We start from the raw sequence: 23496 nt of genomic DNA, 5'->3' as shown, positions 1-23496 counted from the left end.
GTGTCTAAGACCTTTGTTTCACTCAAAACAACTGGCTTCCGTGCTGCCCGGCTCTCTTGGCCTAGGTAGAGGTCGACAGCTTTATATGCTTATATAAGCAAGCATCACCAGCTCGGCAGTTCGGATAAGTGCGTGTTTGCTTTTCCTTAGCTGTTAACCTACCATACTCTACCACTCACCCAATCCTGTCATCACTACAACCACTCCTTTCTTCACCTACGCGAAAATTCCTTTCTCTATCGATTCGTGCTTTGACCTCAAGCGATGGCATCGACAGATCAAGATAAGGCCTCGTTTATCCAGCCCACCAATCGCTCGGCATGGCACGATACCCACATCTACGCTTCCCACGATCGCGACACCGTGCTCGGAGGTCTCTGGGCCGCACCGGGTATTACCAACACTAACCTCTATTCTTTGGTGGAGGTTTTCTGCACAATTACCGATACTTTCGACTTACAAGACTGCAGCCAACAACTTGTTGAGAGGGACGAGGAGTCACTTCGACCAGGAAATTACTACATATTTACGAAGGGTAGGCGCCCTTTATCCTTTCGTCATCGAACTACCACTCACCCGCAATAGGTTCCATCACTGTCACCGATGAAGTCCCTCTACTTCGTACTCTTTCATTGAACTCCGGGACCCGTGTCGAATCGTTTTTTGACTCCGTAAGTAATCGGGATCAGCGCTGCATTATAACTGGAAGATCAGCAGTGATAAATGGTGTTACTTACTGGGAGTCATTCGAAGCTGCTCATGTGTTTCCTCTAGCATATGAGGAGCACTGGAGCCATTGTAATCTCGGCCATTGGATTACCGTTCCGCCGGCCTCTGCGTCGCATGGAACTATCAACTCCGTGCAGAATGGGATATCGCTCACCCGAGATATGCACGCACTGTTTGATTGCTATCAGATCTCAATTAATCCGGATGTACGCTTGGCCGTAGGTTAAAGGATTTGTCCTGTTCCTAACCAATACCTGTCTAGGATCACCACAAGATCGTCTGCTTCACGCCACTTGCTAGCAGCTACGGAATCGCTGGCCGACGACTCGATCAATCGTTCCTCAATGACCCGCTTCGCCCGGGCGATCATCTTCTCCGTTGGCACTTTCACCAAGCAGTCCTCGTCAATATGAAGGGGGCTGGCGAGCCGTGTTTTGAAATTGATTTCCCTCCTGGTTCAGACGTGATGAGCCAGATTATGAGCGGTCCAAAAGCTGTTGAGAGGATGGAGTTTGAGCTTTTTGGCCGCTTGAATGCAAAGGGGGATCACGCTTGAGGTAAGGGTAGGCTGTTAATGTAATGTGACCTTGAGTACTACAGAACCTTGTACAACGAGGTTGAGCACCGATTTTCGTTTTAACTCGGCTTGCTTTTTTTGTTGCGGCATTCTGGCTGGTCAGTTAGGCAATATATATGATATACTTTACCCCTCCGCATTAGAATTTATTTGTTCGCGGGGCGCTACTATGACTGAATGAGACTGTTGTATCTGCCATCATGAAAGATCACTCTGGTGAAATAGCTTATGATATGAGGTCCAACATAGTCCGGTTGTATAGCTTATTGAGACACGAATAATACCGCCAGTGATCATAAAAGGGTATGGTAGATAATAGAGAAAGATGTGCACCTAGTCTCTTGGCTTGCGTAGACATAACTTTTATGGAATGGCGACTCCAAAGCTAGTCGCATCACCATAGATCTCTTGTTGTATCATCATTAGCCATCACTCGTTGTCAAGTTTGAGCAGTGAATATATATGTATTCGCAATAGACGCCACTATGACATCCAATAGCGGGCTCATCTTTGATTTTCCGGACTACCGCTTTTGGCTTTCGGTTAAACTCTTGGCACCACAGCTGGATACCTCTTCTCTATGGATCCCAGGAGGGGCTAGTAGGATGTGCGGGATATGCGGTTCGGCCCCTACAAATGTTTGCTGAGTTGGGTCTCGTGGGGGGAGAGCGGGGTCGGTTGTGTAGACCATGTGGGGGCTCAGCGAGGCATGGCATTTCTTGGCTAGCGAGAGCCGGTCTACTATGGTTAATAATTATCATAAATTTGTACTAGGTAAACCTATCCGGAATCCGCTACTCTGGGGTTTTTGCTAGCCAAGAAATGCCATGCCTCGCTGAGGATGCTGCCTCGTTGACCCCTCAGGGGGTTTAATGGTGTACGGTAGTGGTGTTCAACCAAAGACTGACTCTCCGCCTCCCTATTCAGGTTAAGGGTGAAAGCTTGATTGCTCGAGTACCTTTTGGGCTGTTTCGGGGTTTCTGTGGTGTTAAAACCAACTACACCACGAAACCCGCTTACCGCAGATACTCCTGCATGAAGAACTTAAACACAGGGTTCAGCAAAATAGGTAAAAGGGGTCAAGACAGGGGCAGGGCGGGGGTATGATACTTGTAGAGATGTGTCATAGTTCGGTGCGAATCGCTTAAAAGGTGAACTAGGTTAGAAACAGGATCAATGACAACCGCACCAAATTGCTAGTTTAATGAGTGTCCGCTCTGTGACATGCCCACCAGTCAACCAAGTACTCGTACCGACTACTTTTACATAGTATTCTGTGCTGCGAATATCTGGGAACTTGTTTCACAATCACCTAAAATCCTCGAGCATACATTCAATTGACTCTCCAAATTTTCGCTTCTAACAAAAAATAAACCCCCTGGTACATAGGGGCCGGATCTTAGCTATCCTGCAGCGGTTTGACTTTTGTGAAATTATGACTTTGTGGATTCCCATCCGATTTTAGGTTTTGGGTTGGTTTGGGGTGGAAAAACGTTTTAAGCGATTTGCAGTTGTAGACCGGGGGAGCCCTTAGCGAGGCTTGGCAAATATTAGCGGGCGGTTTTGGTTGGTTCGTACTACCGTGAACATGCTCCTTCTTTACTACCAAGCCTCCCTGGGGACGTCACGCTAAGGGCTCCCCCAGTCTACTTGATGAAAGTTTTCCTCCTCATCCTCAATTTCCCCGTCCTCATTCTACTTGATCACCAAGAGTAGTGTTCGTTACGGGGCGGGGTGGGGCGGGTTTTGAGCTTGGGGGCCCCGCCGTTACACGGGCCCGGGGGGGTATTTTGTAGGTCCTCCCCGCCCCGCCCCCGTCTAGGGCCCAACCCTGGTCCTTTCCTGGACGGGGCCCCGTTTCTTGCCACCCAGATTTGACGGGGGCCCCTCGCGGGTTATGGGGCAGGGGAAACCTGCAAAAACTCCCCGCCCTGGGCCAGTGAGCGGGCCAGGGCGGGGAACGGGGCCGGGGGCCTGGGTTTTTCAGGGCCCCGGAGGCCCCGTAACGAACTCTAACCAAGAGTCCGCCAACAACCATCATGCCTCACTTCCATCGTAAGTATACCTATTATTTAATCTTTCTTCCATTACAGACATTACAGACTTTCTGGAAAGAAGCCAAAGTAGGCTCACTATCGAAACAAATTGTTGATGGACTGGAAAGGATCCCGGACGAAATAACCTAGATCTTTCGAGGTTAAAAAAAAGGTCATAGGTGGAAGGTGTCTTCGAGTGCCGGAAATTGTGGAGATGTTGCAAACTGTCACATCTTTACAGCCGCAATATATATGTGTTGACGCTCGGGATGAATCTGTGGAAGCTTATCGACGTAGAGTTCTAGATCCGTTAGGACAAATCCTCGGGAGATCACGAAATAAACGAATATCCCTCACCGGAAGGCGACACATCCGGAGAGAGATTAAAAGGCATCTTGGCGGAAGAGCGGCAATTTTATCCATAAAACCGAGTAATGATAATATCGGGGGGTATATTCAGATGGAATTGAGTATGGTTACATACCCAGAGGTGATGGACGATTGTCTGGAGGCCGAGATCATCCAAACCGTCGCCCAGAATATTCCTGAAACGTAGGTGGCCGTCATTATCCAAAGCCTTTTCACGCCTTTGTTACTAATAAATCTTGATTTCTACGGATTCCCCTAACGATGGATGCGATCCTTGGGGAAGCCATAGCCTATTGTAGGCGACAAAGGCTCAGGGCAATGGCGTATGGATTAAATTTGGAGGGTGTTTATGGTGCGACTCTAGAGCGAACAAAGGAACAGGGTGGGGAGAAAGCAAGGCTTGGGGGTGGCAGCGCTGATATGGATCTCGCATTCGAAGCGGTTGTTAAAACTTGATGAGCTTTTCCACGCCACACCCGTCGAGGTAGGATCCACGGATCTTAATCCCGAGAGTATTCCTCCGGTGGAGACGCTATTGAGCAATTCCTTAGGGCTCGTTGTCATAGAGAGGGAGGCATTGACTGTTCGCTTGATGCACTTCACTCTCCAGGAGTACCTGTACACCTGCCCCAACCTTTTTAACTCCGCTCACACACTAATGGCAAAATCCTACTTCACATACCTCAACCTTCACGCAATCAGGGAGATCCATCCCACACTCTTGTCCCTCCCTCAACATACTCCCTTACTCAAATATTCTTCCTTAAACTGAGGGCCCACGCTAGGCAAGATGCCTTAAGCGATGTGGTATCACTTGCGCCCAACCCTTTTAGCCAGGTTGAAAGCCATATATCTACCAAGTTCCTTTTGGCTGATCTCATTTCGAAGACCGGTCGATATATTGGTCCTATCCCTGTCAGCGATCATCTGATCAGGTCCGCTGGAATGCATTGTGCACCAATGTTCAGAATTGTGGAGATCGCAACCTCTCTCGTGGATCAATCAAATCCCGATCTCAACAATACGGATTTTCTCGGTATTAAGCCGCTCATATTGGTTACGATTTGCGGGAAAGAGGAGGTAACGAAACTGCTATTGGAACAGCGTACAATCATTCCCGACAAACCGGATAATTGCTTTCGTCCAATAGCACTCTCGTGGGCCGCTAGGAAAGGGCATGAGGGAAATGTGAGGCTAGTGGGGTAAGACACCCCGGGCGATGAATATGGTTCTTGGAAGGAGATATGTCAACCAAGACAGGCCAGGAAAATATGGTCAAACGCCATTTGTTGGCAGTTGGCGTGGTTATCTTATTCTGTTCTATCCTCAGTTGTGAACTTTGGGTGCAAATCCGGCTGCGACAGGCGTATTTGACTTCCCCACTGCACAGACGCCGGGCCCGCGCTACTACGGTTGTACGGTTCTGGTTTCCAGTGTTCCGAGAACGTGGTTGACGGTTGAAGCGCTGGTTGGGCTGTATGGTTTGTTTCCTGGTGTGGTTCGGAATATTTAGACTAGCCGGTAGGTCTTCCCCCCGATAAGGTTGGGTTGATTATGTTAGTGATGACGAGGAACATCAGGAGAATGTCGAGGAGAGAAATAAAATGGCTGAAAATCTCGAAGCTGTGGAAATGGAATTGATTAAAATGGCCAAGAAGAAGAAAAGGATGGAATTAAGCAAGAAGGCTAGTTCTGCTGCAGAAAAAGCGCAGATTACCGATCCAGCGACGGGGAGAGGGGATACTTCTAATGGACCTAGCTTATCTTCTAGAAATCCCCACTAGATCCCTCAAGATCTCGGTTGTCATAGGCGTGACAAGAAAGCCAATAGAAGCGGGTAGCGGTGTACTAAGGTCAATCCCATCGGAGTTGTCGATGATGGGATTCACAGACTCGGGCACTGCGTGATCTGTGGCATTAGCACTATAACTGGTGGCGTAAGGCGGCTGAGGGGTGAGGTGGAAGATCACATGCCCGGTGCGGCGTAGGGATATCAAGCGGGTGGGCCAAACCCCCTGTCGCTTGTAAACAACGTCCCCTGCAACTTCGGGAAACTGGTGAAACTCGGGAACCCGGTCTCACTCGCGAGGATAGAACACAAAGAAAGAAGGGATCAACACTTGCCCAAAATGAAGCTGTGTCTAGGGAAAATAGTAACGGCAGCCCCCAACAGACTCGGACCCTACCTGCCATTGATACGAGTAATACCGGCGTTGCCAACCCCTCACCCTGTGGGAAGTCAGCAGGCAGCAGTCGATGCACCTCCTCGATAGGTGTTTTGGAAAATGAGATCCAAAGTCAGTGGCGATCATGGAAAAGGCGATGATGATGAAATTACTTTCAACTATCGTTCACCTACATCACCGTATACGACTCATTCTATGGATTTACCAGCCGAAGGTCCTATCAAGGGGTATCCCAAGGCTTTCAGTGAGACATTCGCTGAGGACGAGGATGGAGGCCCATTGTGAAGCAGTACCTTTCATCAAAGGATAGGCCCACGATTACTCTGCCCCCTTTTGGTGTGAAATGGTTGCCTTCTCTCCCGCTCATTGGGAAGAAGGTGGACACAATTTACTACGGTCGGAAGGAGGTTGCCCGTCTATAGAGCAGGACCCGAGCTCACCCGAAAAGTACCCACCCATGAACTCTGATTTTATCCAGTTCAACTAGCAAGTTGCCGCGCATATGGCGTATCAGTCGCTTTCTCATCACATCCCGCAGCATATGTGCCCTGGCCACATTGGGGTCCTCCGGATGTTGTCACATGGCACAATATGAGGATTTCTTGTTTACAGAGGTATTTGCGTACCATAAGAACTCTAATAATCGGACCCGGTTTCATGTAGTCCGAAATTTCCTTGTATGGAAAGGAGCCAAAAAACACTGCGAAAACACAGCCCCTTTCCCAGAAAAAAAAGGAGGTCAATTTCTTGACCTTACTGAGAGAGGAAAGCTCAACGAAAGGAGAGAGGGCCCAATTATTCGAGTTCCTATGGTATTGCCGGTATTACTATAGCCACCGGCGGTTTGATCATTGGCTGGGCTTTCCTGGCCGCCATTGTCGATTTGGTTTCACAGATTGATTATATCACGGAAACTTTCGCATGGCTGAGCTGGATCGATAAGCTTGCAAACTCTGTTCTCGGTCTGATCCAAGGTGGGTTTCCTCCATTGGGTTTGGAAATTTTGATGGCATTGTTACGCGCTATCCTTCGTGCATTTGTCAAGCTTCAGGAGGGTCGCGCTGGTATGGCCATCGAGAGGGCTATTCGGGGAATGTCTTTTATTTTTCTGTTTATTCGGATTTTCCTCGTTGTCAATATATCATCCGGTATCACCACCGTTTTCCAGAAATTAGCGGACAACATTGCATCTGTGCCATCAACTTTAGCCTAGAATTTACCGCAGGCGTCCGACTTCTTCTCATACCTGTCACTACAAGCCTTCACTGCCAGTGGTGGAACAATTGTATAAATTGGGACATTACCTGTGCAATTCATTCTTAGTCCGATTGTTGACTCTAGTGCTCGTCAAAAGTTCACCCGGGCGACACAGCTTGCTCGGATGCAATGGGGCACTTTCTTCCCGCTATGTGTGAATTTCCCCATTGATTCTCATCTTCAATGTCTGCACTTTCTGTCTTTTTTGGATGGTGTATAGATATACTCTTCTCTGCGTCCGCAGCTTTCAGTTCGATACGAGAGGTTTGCTCTTCCCTAGAGCGGTCAACTAGTTGTTTACGGGAGTATATGTTATGGAGGTTTGTTTGATTGGTCTCTTCTTCCTTGTCCGGGGTACTGAACATAGTGTTGATTGCTTTCTTCAGGGAATCATCATTATTGTTGTCATGATCTTTACTGTCCTATACCAATATACTGTGAACTCGGCTTTCGGTCCGATGTTAACCTACTTACCCAACACTCTGGAGGATGACGCTATTCTCCGCGGTGGAGAGTTCGCGAATGATAACGAAAGGCGAAGACTGCTGGCTAGTGGCAACATCGTTCCGGAGGAGCAAGCAGGCGACGACCTAAATGAGGTTCTTGCAGAGCTGGAAAAGCGGGAGAGGGCCATAGATCAGCATGTGGATAAGAATGGGACGCGCACAGTCTGCTGTGTCCGCCAAAAGAAAAAGGAAGGAAAGTCTTTTTGCTCAAGAGGCTACGCCGAAGGGCTAGACGTCGGAGATTCAGAAATTCGATCACGTTGTCCACCGTCAAAGAAGCGGCCGCAAACTAGACCCGAGCTAATGTTGTTTGAAGACATTACCGATCCGATTGAAGCCTTGTCGCAGGAGGAACGGGACGTACTCGTTGGTGTAGCATTCCAAAAAGAGGCCCGCCATGCGAAATGCCCAGTTATCCGGGCATTTCTGATGATGAGATTCTCTGTGCGCAAAGGCTTAGTGACAATGTCTGGATTAGCAACGAATAGTCTGGTCTGGATCCCAAGGTAAAGTGGTGTACAGGCGTCCGCCACCAGATTTCGATCAGCTGGATTTGGTAGAGCTATAATCCAAGCAACTACCAGTTATTTTGTATAATTTCTTTGCATCTTTTTGGATGCTCTATTTTAATTTGATCGGCATTTTCTTTAGAGATAAGGACAGTATTATGCTTATTTTCTAACTTGATTGATAACGGATAGCGAGGTTGAGGTTAAGGGAAGAAGGGAAATTTGGGACGTTTATTTACTTTGTAACATATTGATATCATAACAAGTACCTTAGAGGATTGGCTTTTGTTGGATTGAAGGGACCATACTTGCGCTCGTAGTAACATTGCCGTGCCCAAGACGAAACTGTGCTGATGGCGAACGGCAGGGCATTTGTTGGACAAAAGAGAAGTAGTCATAGGGGGGGCAAAAAAAAATTACTTGGTACATATCCCTGTTCGTCATTGGTCCAATTTCATTGTAAGTACGGTTAAAACTATATGGGTACTCGGGGTTCCTGGATGGCGATCTAGGGATTATTTGATGGGACAACAATGTTTCCTGCAAAGGGATACAATGCTGAAGAAATCGAACCTCTAGACTAGCGGCTTCGAAGCTTCACCCAACTGAACAAGTGAGACCCAAGGTTCAGAAGGAATTTTTATTATGTCAATGGGTTCATGTAGAATTGGGCTAATGCGGTCGTTATTATCATGTTGTTCTGCGATATCATACCTAACTTAGTAGCTTACTGCTAGTTGCGACTGTCTCCGCAAGACCTCTAGTTTCCATAGCCGCCAGAACAAGGATATCGCTAGGTTCAAGTTTTCGGCGATCCCCCAGAGCATAAGTACGGTAGATAGTGAGAATAATACCTTCGCCTAGAGTGCTGAGTCACTTGATCGCTGAAAGGACCCGAGAATCCGATTTTCTGACCAGGTTCGGCTAGCTTTTGCCAAATCTGGCATTAGCACAACTGGCTGTGAATTTGACTGTTGCGGGTAGACGAAGGAAGGATGCCGGGACTAACAGCGGTGAACGACATCATCCCGCCCATGGTGCTCAACCTCTGTTGCCAACTAACTTTAAAGTGAGGCTATTTTCGCCAAGATTAAGGTGACCCCCCCCCGCGCCAACCATCCCGCTGCCAGGAAGCTTCCTTCTACCTCACCCTCTTACTACCGTTCCCCAGCCTAGAAAAAGGCAGAAAACTTTCAAAAAGGAACAAATGGGTGCCGAACTGTCCACGTAGGTCGATTCCGACACCAATCCGAGACGCTCTTCCGCCGGGACGTTCTTGGGGTGGCGGGATTCATTCTCGGCGGGGAGTGCGAAAAGACAGTCTTTCTGGTACTATACCCCTCTTTCCCAAAGCCCCACCACAAGCTAACATATCTCATAGTGGGATGCCGGAATCTCTACCTCCGCTGGTATTTCGGACTCTCGCACACTGGGTACAGGCCACTGCTCCAAACTCCAAACTCTGAACCTCCCTCACCCGGAGGCCGCCTTCGATATAAACTTCTTCCGCACCAATCCCCAATCTTTCTACACCCTCTCGAAATCTGCACCGTGGCCAATTCACCCCGGCCGTCACACACGCCTTCGTATCGCTAACGGCGAAGAAGAACCTGCCTTCACAGGTGCTTCAATCAGCACATAGACGGGCTAGAACGCGCCGCTGGGGTTCCGCCGGAGAAGCTTGTCGAAGACAACGGCTCGTTTGCGGGGCAGTCGTGCATCAAGTGTCATGCCGAGTACCCCGCCGATAGGATGAAGAAGCACCCTCTCGCCGGGAGTGATCCTCAGTGCGAGACTTGCACCGGATTGGTGAAGCCGAATATCGTATTCTTTGGGAAGAGCTTGCCGGGGAGTCTCATATGAGGCTTAGAATGGTCGAGGAGGCGGACTTGGTGATCGTAATGGGGAGCTCATTGCGCGTTTACCCGTTTGCGGCGCTTCCCGCACGGGTGAGGGAGGGGGCGGTCAGAGTTTTAATCAACAATGAGAGGGCAGGGGCGATTGGCGGCCGGATGGATGACGCACTATTTCTGGGCGGGTGCGATCGGGGGTGCGAAGACTGGCGGTGGAGCTGGGGTGGGCGGAGGGCGCTGGAGGTAGTTTAGAGATCGGTCGGAGTGGGAGTGATAAGAAAGCGGAAGCAGAGGCTGAGAGCAGCGAAGATGCCGAACCGGTAGAAAGCTGGACGCGAAGGTCAGCAGCTTAACTGAAGAGGTTGCGGGTAGCCTATCCGTGGTTGATGGGTGGAAAGACAATGTCATGGAAGACCCCTCCGCTCAAGAGACACGGATCGCTAGAATGGTCGAGACCGACCTTCTCGGCGAGAACGGCGAAGTTAGCCTCGTGGACCAGAAGAAGCTCGGGGGGATCGCATCCGACCAACCAACTGGTTCTTCCGAGGATAGGACTAACCTCGATACTGCCGCCCGGGAGCCGGAGCATATGGTGGGGAAAGTAGGTAGCGATGGGGGTGAATGGTTTTGATAAATGTGGGATATGGGGGTGGGGACGTTTGAATTTACAGTTTTAGCTACGCTTGCTTTTTCGGCCCTTGGGGTATGTTAGTTGGTCAGTTGTTTCTGTTGAGCAATAAGTACGGATGATATACTTTGGCTTTTCGCGTTAGACATTTTTGTTCGCGGGTGCACAGTATCACTCATCATGGCTGATCACTCGAGTTACAACCTCCGAGGGTTTGTTGTTCAACATGTGTGTTTATGGAGCTCGTAGATGAATTCTGCACCACAATTCTCCTCTACCGTATACTTAACCTACTGTGGCACCCTTCCACCTTTCCGTACCTTGTACACCCCCAAATCCTGCTTGTTTCCATTTCCTCATCACCAACCTTGTGGCCGGCTCGCGTGCACCCCCCTTCCCCCAACGACGCATGATTCCGGTACCGATAACCCCAAATCCACACCGAGGAGGATATCACGAGAATAATATTATCGTAAAATTATAGGGGAAATGTTCCGCTGGCCTGGTACGATACGTGCCAGTAGGTTGTTTGGCGCACTTGGCGAGTTATACACCGGTGACTTTGCGAGATGGGAGAGAAGAGGGGGAAACAAGGAGGACAGCGAGAGACGGCGGTGTTCTTCGGGAGGGGGGTGGGTATGGAAGTCTCTGGCGCCAACCGTCGTAGATGCGCGCACAATTTTCGATATCGGATCGGATTTTGACTAGAGAGTGGCATCTACGCTTCGGGCTTGTGGAAGGACACATGGCGCCGCGTCCGGGAGGAGCAGGAGGTATGGAAGAAATGGTGTATGTGGATGGGGCTGGGCTCATGGTAGTGCAGGGCAAAAGCGATGACCGACACGAGGGGGGAAGGGAAAAAAAAGAAAAAGAATTGATTTCGCCCGGGCTCGAACCGGGGACCACCAGTGTGTTAGACTGGTGTGATAACCAACTACACCACGAAACCAGGTGACACATTAAGTCTTAGGCCCATACATAACGTATCTGTCCATGCGCACTTGAAAACACCCATGGTGAGATCTTTATTCTGACTTTTCTCCACCATCGAGATACTTGTACATCAATGCTAATAAGTGACTAATGGCTGGGTAGAAGTTCCTAATAACAAGGCAGACACTAATACCGATAAACAATGGAGAAACCTTACGTGGGCCACTTCGAATTCTCATTCCCGAGTTCTCATTCCTTCTGGACCTGTCTCTTTGCTGGGATCCTGTCTCTTGTCACTTGCCTACCGGCATTCTCGGTCTTTAGGCGTATAATAGTAGAGCCCCCCACAGGTCTATAGAAGTTACAGTATGAGATTAAGCTTTGGCCTATCATATTGGGAGACACACGATAGAATATAATAGGTAAAATGAAACATGCGTCAAAAAAATAAATGTAGAATTTTATTACGTGAGGAATACAGTGAAAGTTGGGGGACGGGAAAACTGCGCACAACATCTCCTAGGCCAAATCAGACGGGCCAATCCAGTTGACCTTCTCGTCCATTTGCCAGACTAAAATCTGGCAAGACCCAACAACCAGGACAAGGTGTGCGTGAAACGTACGAGATCCAGCCAGCCCTCTGATCTCAGGGCTCAGTAAATAGCTCCTCAGTTGAGCAGTAACCTCTTTTTTGATCCAACCGCGGATTTTTTCCTTCCTGTACTTCTCTTGCTTGTGAAACTTGAGATCCAAAACTTCGTTAACACCAAGTTTGCTTAGAACTTCAGCCTTCTCATCCTGACTGCGAGAGTCTCCAAGATGTAAAAGGTCAATTGGAACCGCCTTCCATTGTGTAACTACACAGTGGCTAGGCGATATTATAACAAGATCAACCAGACCAGAAACTCCACTCGGCTACACACAATGACAGTATATTAGAAATGTGGGAGTGGATACATGGAAATGGTACACCACACACCTTAGTAACCTCATACTCTACCTGGGAGTCCAAACCTGGGTTCTCAAGAATAGCTATATGGAAGCTGTCACGGTGCTGCGACTCATTTGTCGCATATCCGCCGGGTTTGATATCACGACCCGGGATCAGTTTCCGATAACCGCTTAGGGGGGCAATGATCTCACCATCTAATGCCAAAGACCTGACGGCACTCCGCATAGAATCAAGCAAGCCAAAGCAGCGGAGAATAGTGCTACCGAAGCATGCTACTGCAATGCGGTTTGGGATGGTGAGAAATTTGGATGGATTCTCCTTGTCGAACATCAATGCTCTAAAGTACAGAAGTAAGGAATACCACACAGCCTCGTCATCCCCTCCGAGAGCCCTACTCTAGAGATCCTAAGGGCTGAATCTGTCAACCAATCTAGAATATGGGATGAGCGGATAAGGTGTTGTCATATTGAGTGAGAGTGTGAGGTCACTTTGATTAAAAGCAACTGCAGTTGGTGAAGATGAACACATCTCCAAGAACCGGGTAGATACTTCGGAGTTTGGAGGGTTTTTGACACAGAAATCTTCTCCTGTCAAGACCGCCTATGACAATCCCCGTCAGCTGCTGGAGAAGGGGTAGCGGGCAAACAATTTCAGGGAAGGTATCTAGCAACTTGCCTGAAGATATTCAAAGCTTGTATCTGTGTTGAACACGGGTTCGGACTTGCGGGAACTGCAGAAGTTGTAACGTGTTCGCAAGGTGCTAATCACGTTATCGATAATAGATACGATAGTTGGCAGGTGGCCTGCTCTTCCAGAGAGGAGGCGAGAGCTGAGAACTAAAGGAGGCTTCCAGGGCGTACTGAGGAACAAAGAAGTAACCGATCAACCAAGTATATTGAAATACTGTCTGTTGAAGTCTGCCTTTTCTATCGTAGAAACAGGCGGTCTTTAAATACACAAATCTGTTCATGTCTAGCATGAACGAAACTAATCAAGGGTATCAATTGATACTCTTTGGTAAAACTCTTTAAGTATCAAAGCGATACTTAAAACAAAACATAAAACAAAACCAAGTATCAAACGATACTTAAAACAAACCAAGTATCAAAGCGATACTTAAAACAAAACATAAAACAAAACCAAGTATCAAACGATACTTAAAACAAACCAAGTATCAAAGCGATACTTAAAACAAAATATAAAACAAAACCAAGTATCAAACGATACTTAAAACAAACCAAGTATCAAAGCGATACTTAAAACAAAACATAAAACAAAACCAATAACCAAGTACCCGTACCGGTTACATTCCCCAAAACAAAACAAATGTTTAAACAAACAAAACCTAATAATCATCAAAGGCGGATTCCGAGAAACTCGTGGCTTCAGTTTCCGCCAAAAACTCTTCATCATAGGTATCATACCAAGGACAAGAGGAAACTCTAAGGAAACACTTAGACTCAAAGAAATCTAAATCACAGTAGTCACGAATACCAGATTCGTGCTGTACGTCAACCCAAGCATGATCACAATCAGGACAGTAGTCAATCCAGAGGATTTCGAAGTAGTCTTCAAGTTGGATAGCATCGCGGTTCAACAACAGTCCAACAACCTGTTGTCGCTGCCTCACATTGAGCTCCACATAGTTTGACATCGTTATGGTATTCGGATGGTGATTGGTGACTAGATACAGTTGTCGAGGGCCTGCTCCATAGCTTGATTCTCTTCATCGCTGCTTTCAAACTCCGACTCAAAGTGTGGTGCCCAAAATCCATCTCTAGATTCGAGTTCTGCGTGCCATCGCTCAGTTTCTGGCATTGCAGGTGTCCAGCACATGGTGATATAATTGATTGTTGGGGGGAGGGATTCGTTTGGCATGTTGTCTTTCCACCATTCATTCACCATATGCATAGCGTGTTCTAGTCCCTCTAGTGGTTCCCAACTGTTTTCACTCGTCGGATATCATTTCCACTTGACTAGGAACTGATCGTTTCTATGCCAAAGGCGGTGGTCTCGGATTTCTTCAACTTCCCATTCATCTTTCTTTTCAATGATGATAGGTGCGGGTCGAGAGTGGGTTCTTCCGGGGAACTTGGAGTCGTCATTTGGGGGGAACCGTTTGACAGCAGAAGCGTGAAAGACTGCATTATTGCGGCGGTACATGCGTCCATCCATCTGGACAGTGTAGTTCTCTGTGTGCTCGTCTAAGGATATGACTTTGAAGGGTCCACGCCATCGGGGTTGCAGTTTCTTGCTGCTTCCAACATTGGTAATAAACATGTTACCGTGTACCATGAGCATGTCTCCTTGTGAGATCGGGATATGTTTGCGTCGTCGTTTCTGGGCAGTAGTGGTGCTTCGGAATCGGGCAGCTTTAACAGCTTGGAAGGCATCGTTCTGAATTGCTTGGTGGCGGTTTAGGTGGTCGTCAGAGGCAGGCACTGAGGAGTTCTTGAATAGCGTTGTAGGTAGGAGGGGGTATTGACGGCCAAAGACTGCCTTATATGGTGACATTCCCAAGGTATCTGAAAATCCGGCATTGATATATGCAGCGAGCTCAACAAGGGCTGGTTCCCAGTTGGTTTGTCGTTCATTGATCATGTTCCTAATTCCAGTTTTAACTTCGCGGATTTTTCGTTCTGCCTGGCCATTAGTCTCATGGTGTCCAGGGGCAGCCATAATGTGGTTTATTCCGAGTGAGGTTAAGGTTTGCTTCCAGAATCTGGCAGTAAAACGGGGATCAGCGTCACTGACAATAGATAAGGGGTACCCATGGGGGGTAAACAGGTATCGTTGGAGGTTATTCCAGGTGTCTTTGGAGGAATCGGTAACTTTCATTGGAAGGAGCCAGGTATATCCAGAAAATCAGTCCACAGCTACCAAGATGGTGTCAAATCCAGCGGATTTGTTGAATGGTCCTGCAAAATCGATGGCATACGATTCGAATATTTCACATGGTAGTTGGAGGGTCTGTGCTTTCCCTTCAGGTAGTTGTGTTCGCTCCTTATTTGCCTGGCAGAGTTCACATTGTTTGACGAAATCGCAGAAATCCTTTCGCATTTCAGGCCAGTAAACATATTCTGATCGGCATATTGAAGGTTGCGGTCGGCACTATGGTGTCCTTTGTTGTGAATCTCGGATATGACATATTCTCTAATAGTCATTCCGTTGAACATGTGACCTTTTGGTATCTATAGGCAATGTTCACCATAACTGGTGCTGGTAAAAACCATTCCATTAGATATGTTGTAGGGGGCGAGGTCTCCATGCCTGGAGCTATCCATGGCTTTGAAGTAAATCGGGTCATGGCGATATCCTGCTATCATTTGGCTTCGGAATGAGGAGGTTAATTCTTATGTATTTGATCTAACATCTTGTTCATCCTCGATTAGGGATCCTCTTGTTGGTTCGATAGGGGCTTCCTGTTCCTCAAAGGTTTCGTAGAGTTGACGCCGATGCTCAGGAATAGTAGGGGGTATGACCGAGACAATGGTTTCATTGTTGTATACTCGTAAGGGTCCACCATATAGTGGTCGTGAATTGATCATGGGAGGAGAGGATGGCGGGGCTGACTGTGGGGGTTGTAAATATGACATTGCATCCATGTAGGCTGCTGCTTGTTCGAGTTCTTCAAGGCCTTGGTATCGCGTTGGAGAAGGGTTAAGGACATGAGGGTGTTGGGTTGGCTCATTTCCATCGATCCTCTCTTCTTCTCCTTCTGCGGTATCGAAGCTGGTGTCTTTGGAATCATCAGCAGGCATATAGTACGGTCGCTGGTATCTGTTGCCGAACTTGATCTCAGTTTGGTGAAAAGGGCAGGTGTCGTGATAACAGTGGGACCAGTGGGTTCTGCTTTGTTCAAGTTCGTGAGGAGGTGTGCTGCGGAGCGCGTAATTGTCTTTACATTCTTCATCAATGTCCTTTCCTCGTTCTGTTCCGGCAGCGCTGTACATGGTGTAAGAGAAAGGATTGGAGGGAGCGGCAGAGCTGGCGGTAGCCATTGATGGTTCTTGTTCATAGGAGGTGTCGTCAGGGCTGTCCTCGCTTTGTCTTGTGTGGTCGTGAACAAGGGGAGGGTTTGCAAGGTCTTGATTCTCGTATAGGCGGGAGAGAGCATCAGCTAAATAGTTCGTTCTTCCAGGGGTATAGATGATTTTTGCATCGTATTTGCTGATCTCGCCTATCCATCTTGTTCTTCTTCTTCCCGGTATCTTTTCTGTTTTAAGATTAGTGAGTGGTTGGTGGTCGGTAACAATAGTGAAGGTATTGCCCATCAGGATGTGATTGAAAGCGGCGAGAGCATCAATCACAGCAAGGGCTTCCTTGTCTGTTGTTCCATAGTTCATCTGTGAGTTAGTGAACTTCCTGCTGTGTAATGCCGCCAGCCTTGCTGTTTCATGGGAGGCCCCTTGCCCAACCCATGCTCCAACTCCAACATCCGATGCGTCAGTAATCAACCATATCGGTTCTAGTTTACTATAGTCGATGGGTTGGATAACATTGGCGTTTTTAATCAATTCCTTGATGTTGGTAAAGGCTTGGTCGTGAGTGTGGGTCCAGGCAAATTCTGCATTGCCTGTAAGGTCTGTGAGCGGCGCTGTCACAGTGGCATGGTGTGGGAGGAACTGGGAAATGTAGTTGACTACTCCTAGGAATCGCATGAGTTCTTTTTGATTCTGGGGTGTTGACCATTCTGTTAAACAGGCTATTTTTCCTGGGCCTGCGTGTATTCCTTCATCATCTATAACATGTCCTAGAATATCGAGTTTGACGGCAAACAGGATTGATTTGTTTCTGCTAGCGTAGAATTTAGCTTCCCTAAGTTTGGTACAAACCAAACCTATATGGTAGGCGTGTTCAGTTGCGGTGTTCAAGAAGATGAGAATATCATCAATGTAGACCCAAACAAAATGGTGGAGGTATTCGCTTAGGAGGTTTTCCATAATTCGCATAAAGGTGGCGGGCGCATTCATATCACCTTGTAACATAACTCGGCTAATGAAACTTCCGAAGGGTGTTTTGAAACTGTTGTAGCGTTCGCTTTCTGGGTCTAACCTAGTTTGGAAGTAGGCATCGCTTAGGTTAATCTTACTTCGGAATCTAGCCCGTCTAACTGCATTTAGGATCTGTGTTTGGTTAGGAATAGCGGAGCTGTGCATAACCATGTTTTCATTCCGTAGTTTGAGGTCAACCAAGGGACGGATCCTCTTGCCATCTGCTTTGGGTTGAACAAACATAGGAGCGGCACCTGGGGCTTCTGCCCGGTAGATGACTCCTCTTCTTTGTTGTTGGTTGATCCAATCGCAAAGTGGGCTTTTGTATGCGTCAGGAATAGAGTTGGTCGGTTGGTTCTTGAGATTGGAGGGGTCTCGGAGGCGGATGTGGTGGTTTACCTCCCTCATAGGTGGTAGTTCTTCGGGTATTTGATCTGGGAAAACATCAGCGTATTCATTCAATAGTTTTTGGGTAGTTGCTTCACAGACCGCGGCTCGGTACTCTCCGCTTGTTGGCTTGCATGAGACTCTGACCTTCTGGTCTGGGAAATCGATGGTTGATTCCCCACACCTGATTATAGCTTTGTGGCGGTTCAGGAATGGCATGCCTATTAGGGCATCGTATTTGGCTAAGTTTCCAATCAGCATTTCCTGGGGGGGTAGGACTGCTGAACCAAGTCGAATGGTTGCCCTACAGGTTTTATGGCTTGTGGATCGTGATCCTTTTACAGCCATATTGACTGGTATGGGTTGGTTAAGGTCTCGAGTGGGGAGTCCATGGACAGAGACAAAGGCATTACTGATCATATCTCTTCCGATTGCGCCAGTGTCGAATAGGACTCGAGCCTTTTTACCATTGATTAGGATTGTTCCTTCCAGAGCGGTGTGTGCCTTGAATGTAGCCGGAGGTCGAACACTGTTGCATTCCACATCGATGTATCCAATGTGGATCTCTTCATATTCACTGTAGGGAGCGTAATCGCTTTCAATATTGTTGGCCGACACCTCTTTTTTTATAGTCTTTCCTTTTCCTTTGTTCGTAGGACAGTTTTTTGCCATGTGTCCTGTTTTTCCACATTCAAAGCATTCTCCCTTTTGCCGTCTCGATTCTTTGGAGGATTTTGTTTTCTTCTTGAAAACTCGTGGGGTATCGTCTTCAGAGTTGTGGGAGGTTTTGTGTCGTGGCTGGCTGTTCCTATTAGAGGATGTCTGTGTTTTATAGGCCTTGGTCTCATGGAGAATGGTGTCCTTTCATTCTGCTCTAGCAATTATTACTGCAATATCATCGCCGTCTTCCTCAAGTGGTTCTACCTCTCACCGGAGGGTTGGGTGCATAGTGTCGTAGAATCGTCGCTTCAGGATGTATTTGGAGATACTTCCTCTCTCCATTTGATCCTCATACATTATTCGGTCCGTGGCCACATCGGTGATTCGCTTGACATGTGTTCCGTTAACTTGCTGGAGCTGGTTGAATTTGTTGTATAGGAGGTCGTCGGTTATAGAGGATTGGAATCGTCCTTTCAAGTAATCAAGAACTGTAGATCCTATTAATCTTACATTACCGCCGAAGTCCTTATAGCATTGGTGGTATGCGTCGGTTGCCTTTCCTTCACAGAATGATCCAATGATAAGTCCGGTTGTAGGGTCTTCCACATCTTTTCCTTGTAAGAGTAGGAAGTGTGAGAGTTCTGTGGCCCATTATTCAAAAGCTTCAGGTTTGAGGTCTTTTCCTTCGCCTGTGAACTTCGCTGGGAGGTGAAGTTTAAATTTAGGTGGTTCAAATGCTGCGGGTACCTCCTCTTCTTCAGGTCTTGCCCGAGATTTCCCTCCTCCAGAAGGCCCTCCTCCTGTGCTAGCCATATCTGAATCGCTACTAGATTCGGGGTCGTTTGGAAGTTCAAAGGAAGGCTTCTTTGCTGGAGTAGAAGGGAATTCTCCTGGAGGTTGTGTATCTTCCGTGTTTGCCGGATCGCCGGGCTCTTTAGCAGAGCGCCGGGGTTGTTTTTTCCTAGTAAGGTCTTGCCGTGGGATATGCTTCCCACTCCTGGTCGTCAAAGACTCTATCTTGGGTTTGAGATGAAGCCAAAGATACTGAAATTCTGCCGCTTCTCTCCGCTAGCGTTCTGAGGTGGATATCGATAGGTTGATCAGGCCTAAATCCGGGGACAGGTTCTGAACCACTTGCTGAGGTTAAAAAAATGTAATGTGTTCGCCAGGTGCTAATCACGTTATCGATAATAGATACGATAGTTGGCAGGTGGCCTGCTCTTCCAGAGAGGAGGCAAGAGCTGAGAACTAAAGGAGGCTTCGAGGGCGTACTGAGGAACAAAGAAGTAACCGATCAACCAAGTATATTGAAATACTGTCTGTCGAAGTCTGCCTTTTCTATCGTAGAAACAGGCGGTCTTTAAATACACAAATCGGTTCATGTCTAGCATGAACGAAACTAATCAAGGGTATCAATTGATACTCTTTGGTAAAACTCTTTAAGTATCAAAGCGATACTTAAAACAAAACATAAAACAAAACCAAGTATCAAACGATACTTAAAACAAACCAAGTATCAAAGCGATACTTAAAACAAAACATAAAACAAAACCAAGTATCAAACGATACTTAAAACCAACCAAGTATCAAAGCGATACTTAAAACAAAACTTAAAACAAAACCAATAACCAAGTACCCGTACCGGTTACAGAAGTGATACCCATTTTGTAACCGGTATCGGTACTCAGTTATTAGTTTTGTTTTAGGTATTGTTTTAAGTATCGTTTAGATACCTGGTGTGTTTTAAGTATCCTTTGATACTTAGTTTTGTTTTATGTATTGTTTAAGGTATCATTTTGATACTTGGTTTGTTTTAAGTATCGTTTGATACTTAGTTTTGTTTTATGTATTGTTTTAACTATTGTTTTGATACTTGATTTATTTTAAGTATTGCTTGATACTTAGTTTTGTTTTATGTATTGTTTTAAGTATCATTTTAATACTTGATTTGTTTTACCAAAGAATATCACTTGATATCTTTGATCAGTTTCATTCATGCCAGACATGAACAGATTTGCGTATTTAAACACCACATGTTTCAACGATAGAAAAGGCAGACTTCGACAGACGGTATTGCAATATACTTGGTTGAACCGTTTCTTCTTTGTTCCTCAGTACACCTCTGAAGCCTCCTTTAGTTCTCAGCTCTCACCTCCTCTCTGGAAGAGCAGGCCACCTGCCACCTATCGTATCTAGTACCGATAACGTCATTAGCACATTGCGAACACGTTACATTTTTTTAACCTCAGCAAGTGGTTAAGAACGTGTCCCTGGATTTGGGCCTGATCAACTTATCGATATCTACCTCAGAACGCTAGGGGAGAGAAGTGGCAGAATCATGGCGCATTCGGCCTTATCTTAAACCTAACATTGAGTCTTTGATGACAAGGAGTGGGAAGCAAATCCCACCACCAGACCTTACAAGAAAGACGGAATCCCAGCGCTCTGCTAAGGAGGGTGGAAAACCTGCAAAAACGGAAGACACACAACCTCCTGGAGAGTTCCCTTCTATTCCAGCAAAGATTCCTTTTTTTGAACCTCTAATCGACCCTGAATCCAGTAGTGAATCAGACATTGCTAGTACAGGAGGAGGACCCTCTGGTGGAGGAAATTCTCGGGCTAGGCTTGGAGAAGAGGAAGTACTGGCGGTATTTGAATCTCCAAAGTTCAAACTCCACCTCCCAGCGAAGTTTACATAAGAAGGAAAAGACCTCAAACCTGCAGCTATCGATTGATAGGCAGCTGAACTTACATACTATCTTCTCCTACAAGAGAAACATGTGGAAGACCCAGCAACCAAACTATACATTGGATCATTCGATGAAGGAAAGGCAACCGACATATACCACCAATGCTATAAGGAATACGGTAGAAATGTAAGATTAGGAGTATCCACTGTTCTCGATTATTTGAAAGGCCGATTCCAATCCTTTATCACCAACAATCTCCTATACAACAAATTCAACCACCTCCATCAGGACAATGGAATGCATGTCAAGAGAATCAGAGATGTAGCTACGGATCTAATGATGTATAAGGACCAAATGATGAAAGGAAGCATTTCCAACTACATCCTTAAGAGACGATTGTATGATACTATGTATGCTACCTTTTGGCAAGAGGTAGAACCACACGAGAAAGACGACGACGATATTGCAATAATAATTACAAGAGCAGAACGAAAGGACGCCATCCTCCATGAAACCAAGGCATACAAGGTACAGGCATCCTCTAGCAGGAATAGCCAACCACGACACAAGCCCTCCAGCAACTCTGAAGAAGATACTCCACCGGTTTTCAGGAAGAAAACCAAGTCCTCCCAAGAATCGAGAGGGCAGAAAGTAGAATGTTTTGAATGTGGAAAAACAGGACAAATGGGAAAGAACTGCCTTACGAAGAAAGGGAAAGGAAAGGTGATTAAGCAAGAAGGATGGGCCAGTAATGTTGAGAACGATAGCGATGATACCCAATCCAGCGAATATGAGGATATCCATATCCAATATATTGATATGGAATGCAATAGTATCTGACTTCCCACTATATTTATAGTACACACAGTCTTAGAAGGAACTAGCCGGATCAATGCTAACAAGGCGCGTGTAACGATCCCTCTCTGGGTACTTTGTGCTTGGCGACGGGGAACGATACTTCTCTTCCTGTCTGCTTCTTCCTTTGTTTTATGATAGCTCTAGGCCTCTGCCTCCGTTACCGATAGTACAAGACCCTTGTCTTCTATCGGGAACGCCTATTGTAAGCTTTCTCTAACTCTTCTTCATAAAGCGCCTTCCTTGGTATAACCATATCGTTGCAATAAAGATAAAGATCGTAAAGGTGTTTTATATTCATTTAAAGTAATAAGTAGGAAAAGTACTTAGAACACAGCGTGAAGAACCTATCTTCCTCGGCCGCATCGGCCTCCTTATATAGTGTTCTTCCCGCCTTTAATCATGTGACCTAGAGTGGTCACATGTGCTAAACCAAATCATAACAAACTAGTCATGTGACCAAAGTGATCACATGCTCAAAACCCATGACTCATGGCAAGGTCATTTGCAAAACTCATAAACCAATCATAACACAATAAACAAGTCATATGACTCGACTGAGTCATATGCCTGAAACCCATCACCTCATAATGAGGTCATGTGCGAAACATAAATCATATGCTCAAGGCTTACCCGCAAGGCACACTTGCAAGGCATACTTGCCAGGCGTACGTCCCATGACTCATACTTGAGCCATGTGCGAAAGCATCACAAATCCCACACATAATAAATCATATAACCCGAATGGATTATATGTGCAAAACAATAACATACCTGTGACTCATAACCATGTGTCCCGTGAAAACCTTTTCCATGCCAAGCCACATTTGTGACATTAGCTCCCCTCCTCCTAAGCCTGAGTCCCATCAGGCTTTTTCTCCCAGTTTCAATAGTTCCCGTCCGGCCGAGCGCATGGTCCTTCTCAGCTTGTGGAACCTTTCGTCTGCCATCCTCCATCTGACCCTCACTGATTCCAGGATCAGGTTCGTCATTTCGATCGTGTGCCACTGATTGTCGTTCAGCTGTCTTAGCTCTGCAATCGTTTTGTCGTTTGCCGAAATTGTGGCCTCGGCTTGGCCAAGTTGTTCTCGGAGTCCCCGAATCTCCCTGTGTAGGCTCCTGAGATCCAGTTCTGTGTCTGCGGAGGAGTTTTGGGCCCCTGCCTCCCTGGACCGCGTCCTCGCGGCCCATGCCTTTCTGGCATCTTCTCCTTCCAACTCTTTCCTGCTTCTATCTTTCTGCAGGTAGAATCCCGCAGATATTTTCTGTGCCCCGTGCATCCTGCACCCATTTCTGAAGCATTGTTGCCAATGCTTTAGAATGTGGTCCGGGCATGGGCCACACTTTCGAAATTCCCTCGGGAACCATCCCGAGC

At 46.9% G+C, this 23496-nt stretch overlaps 1 protein-coding gene across 1 annotated transcript; it reads left to right on the top strand.

Moving 5' to 3' along the window:
* Positions 1-6488: 6488 nt before the first annotated feature.
* Positions 6489-8228, top strand: GSTUM_00002214001 (uncharacterized protein; the record flags this gene model as incomplete). Its single annotated transcript, XM_002842478.1, has 3 exons — positions 6489-6549; positions 6731-6774; positions 8139-8228. 3 exons carry the CDS (start codon positions 6489-6491, stop codon positions 8226-8228), a joined length of 195 nt encoding a protein of 64 aa, XP_002842524.1.
* Positions 8229-23496: the final 15268 nt, after the last annotated feature.

This window comes from Tuber melanosporum (genome assembly GCF_000151645.1).
Source record: "Tuber melanosporum whole genome shotgun sequence assembly, scaffold_128, strain Mel28".
Classification (NCBI taxonomy): domain Eukaryota; kingdom Fungi; phylum Ascomycota; class Pezizomycetes; order Pezizales; family Tuberaceae; genus Tuber; species Tuber melanosporum.
Note: the sequence above shows the minus strand (reverse complement) of the source record. Positions and strands in the feature narration are given on the sequence as shown.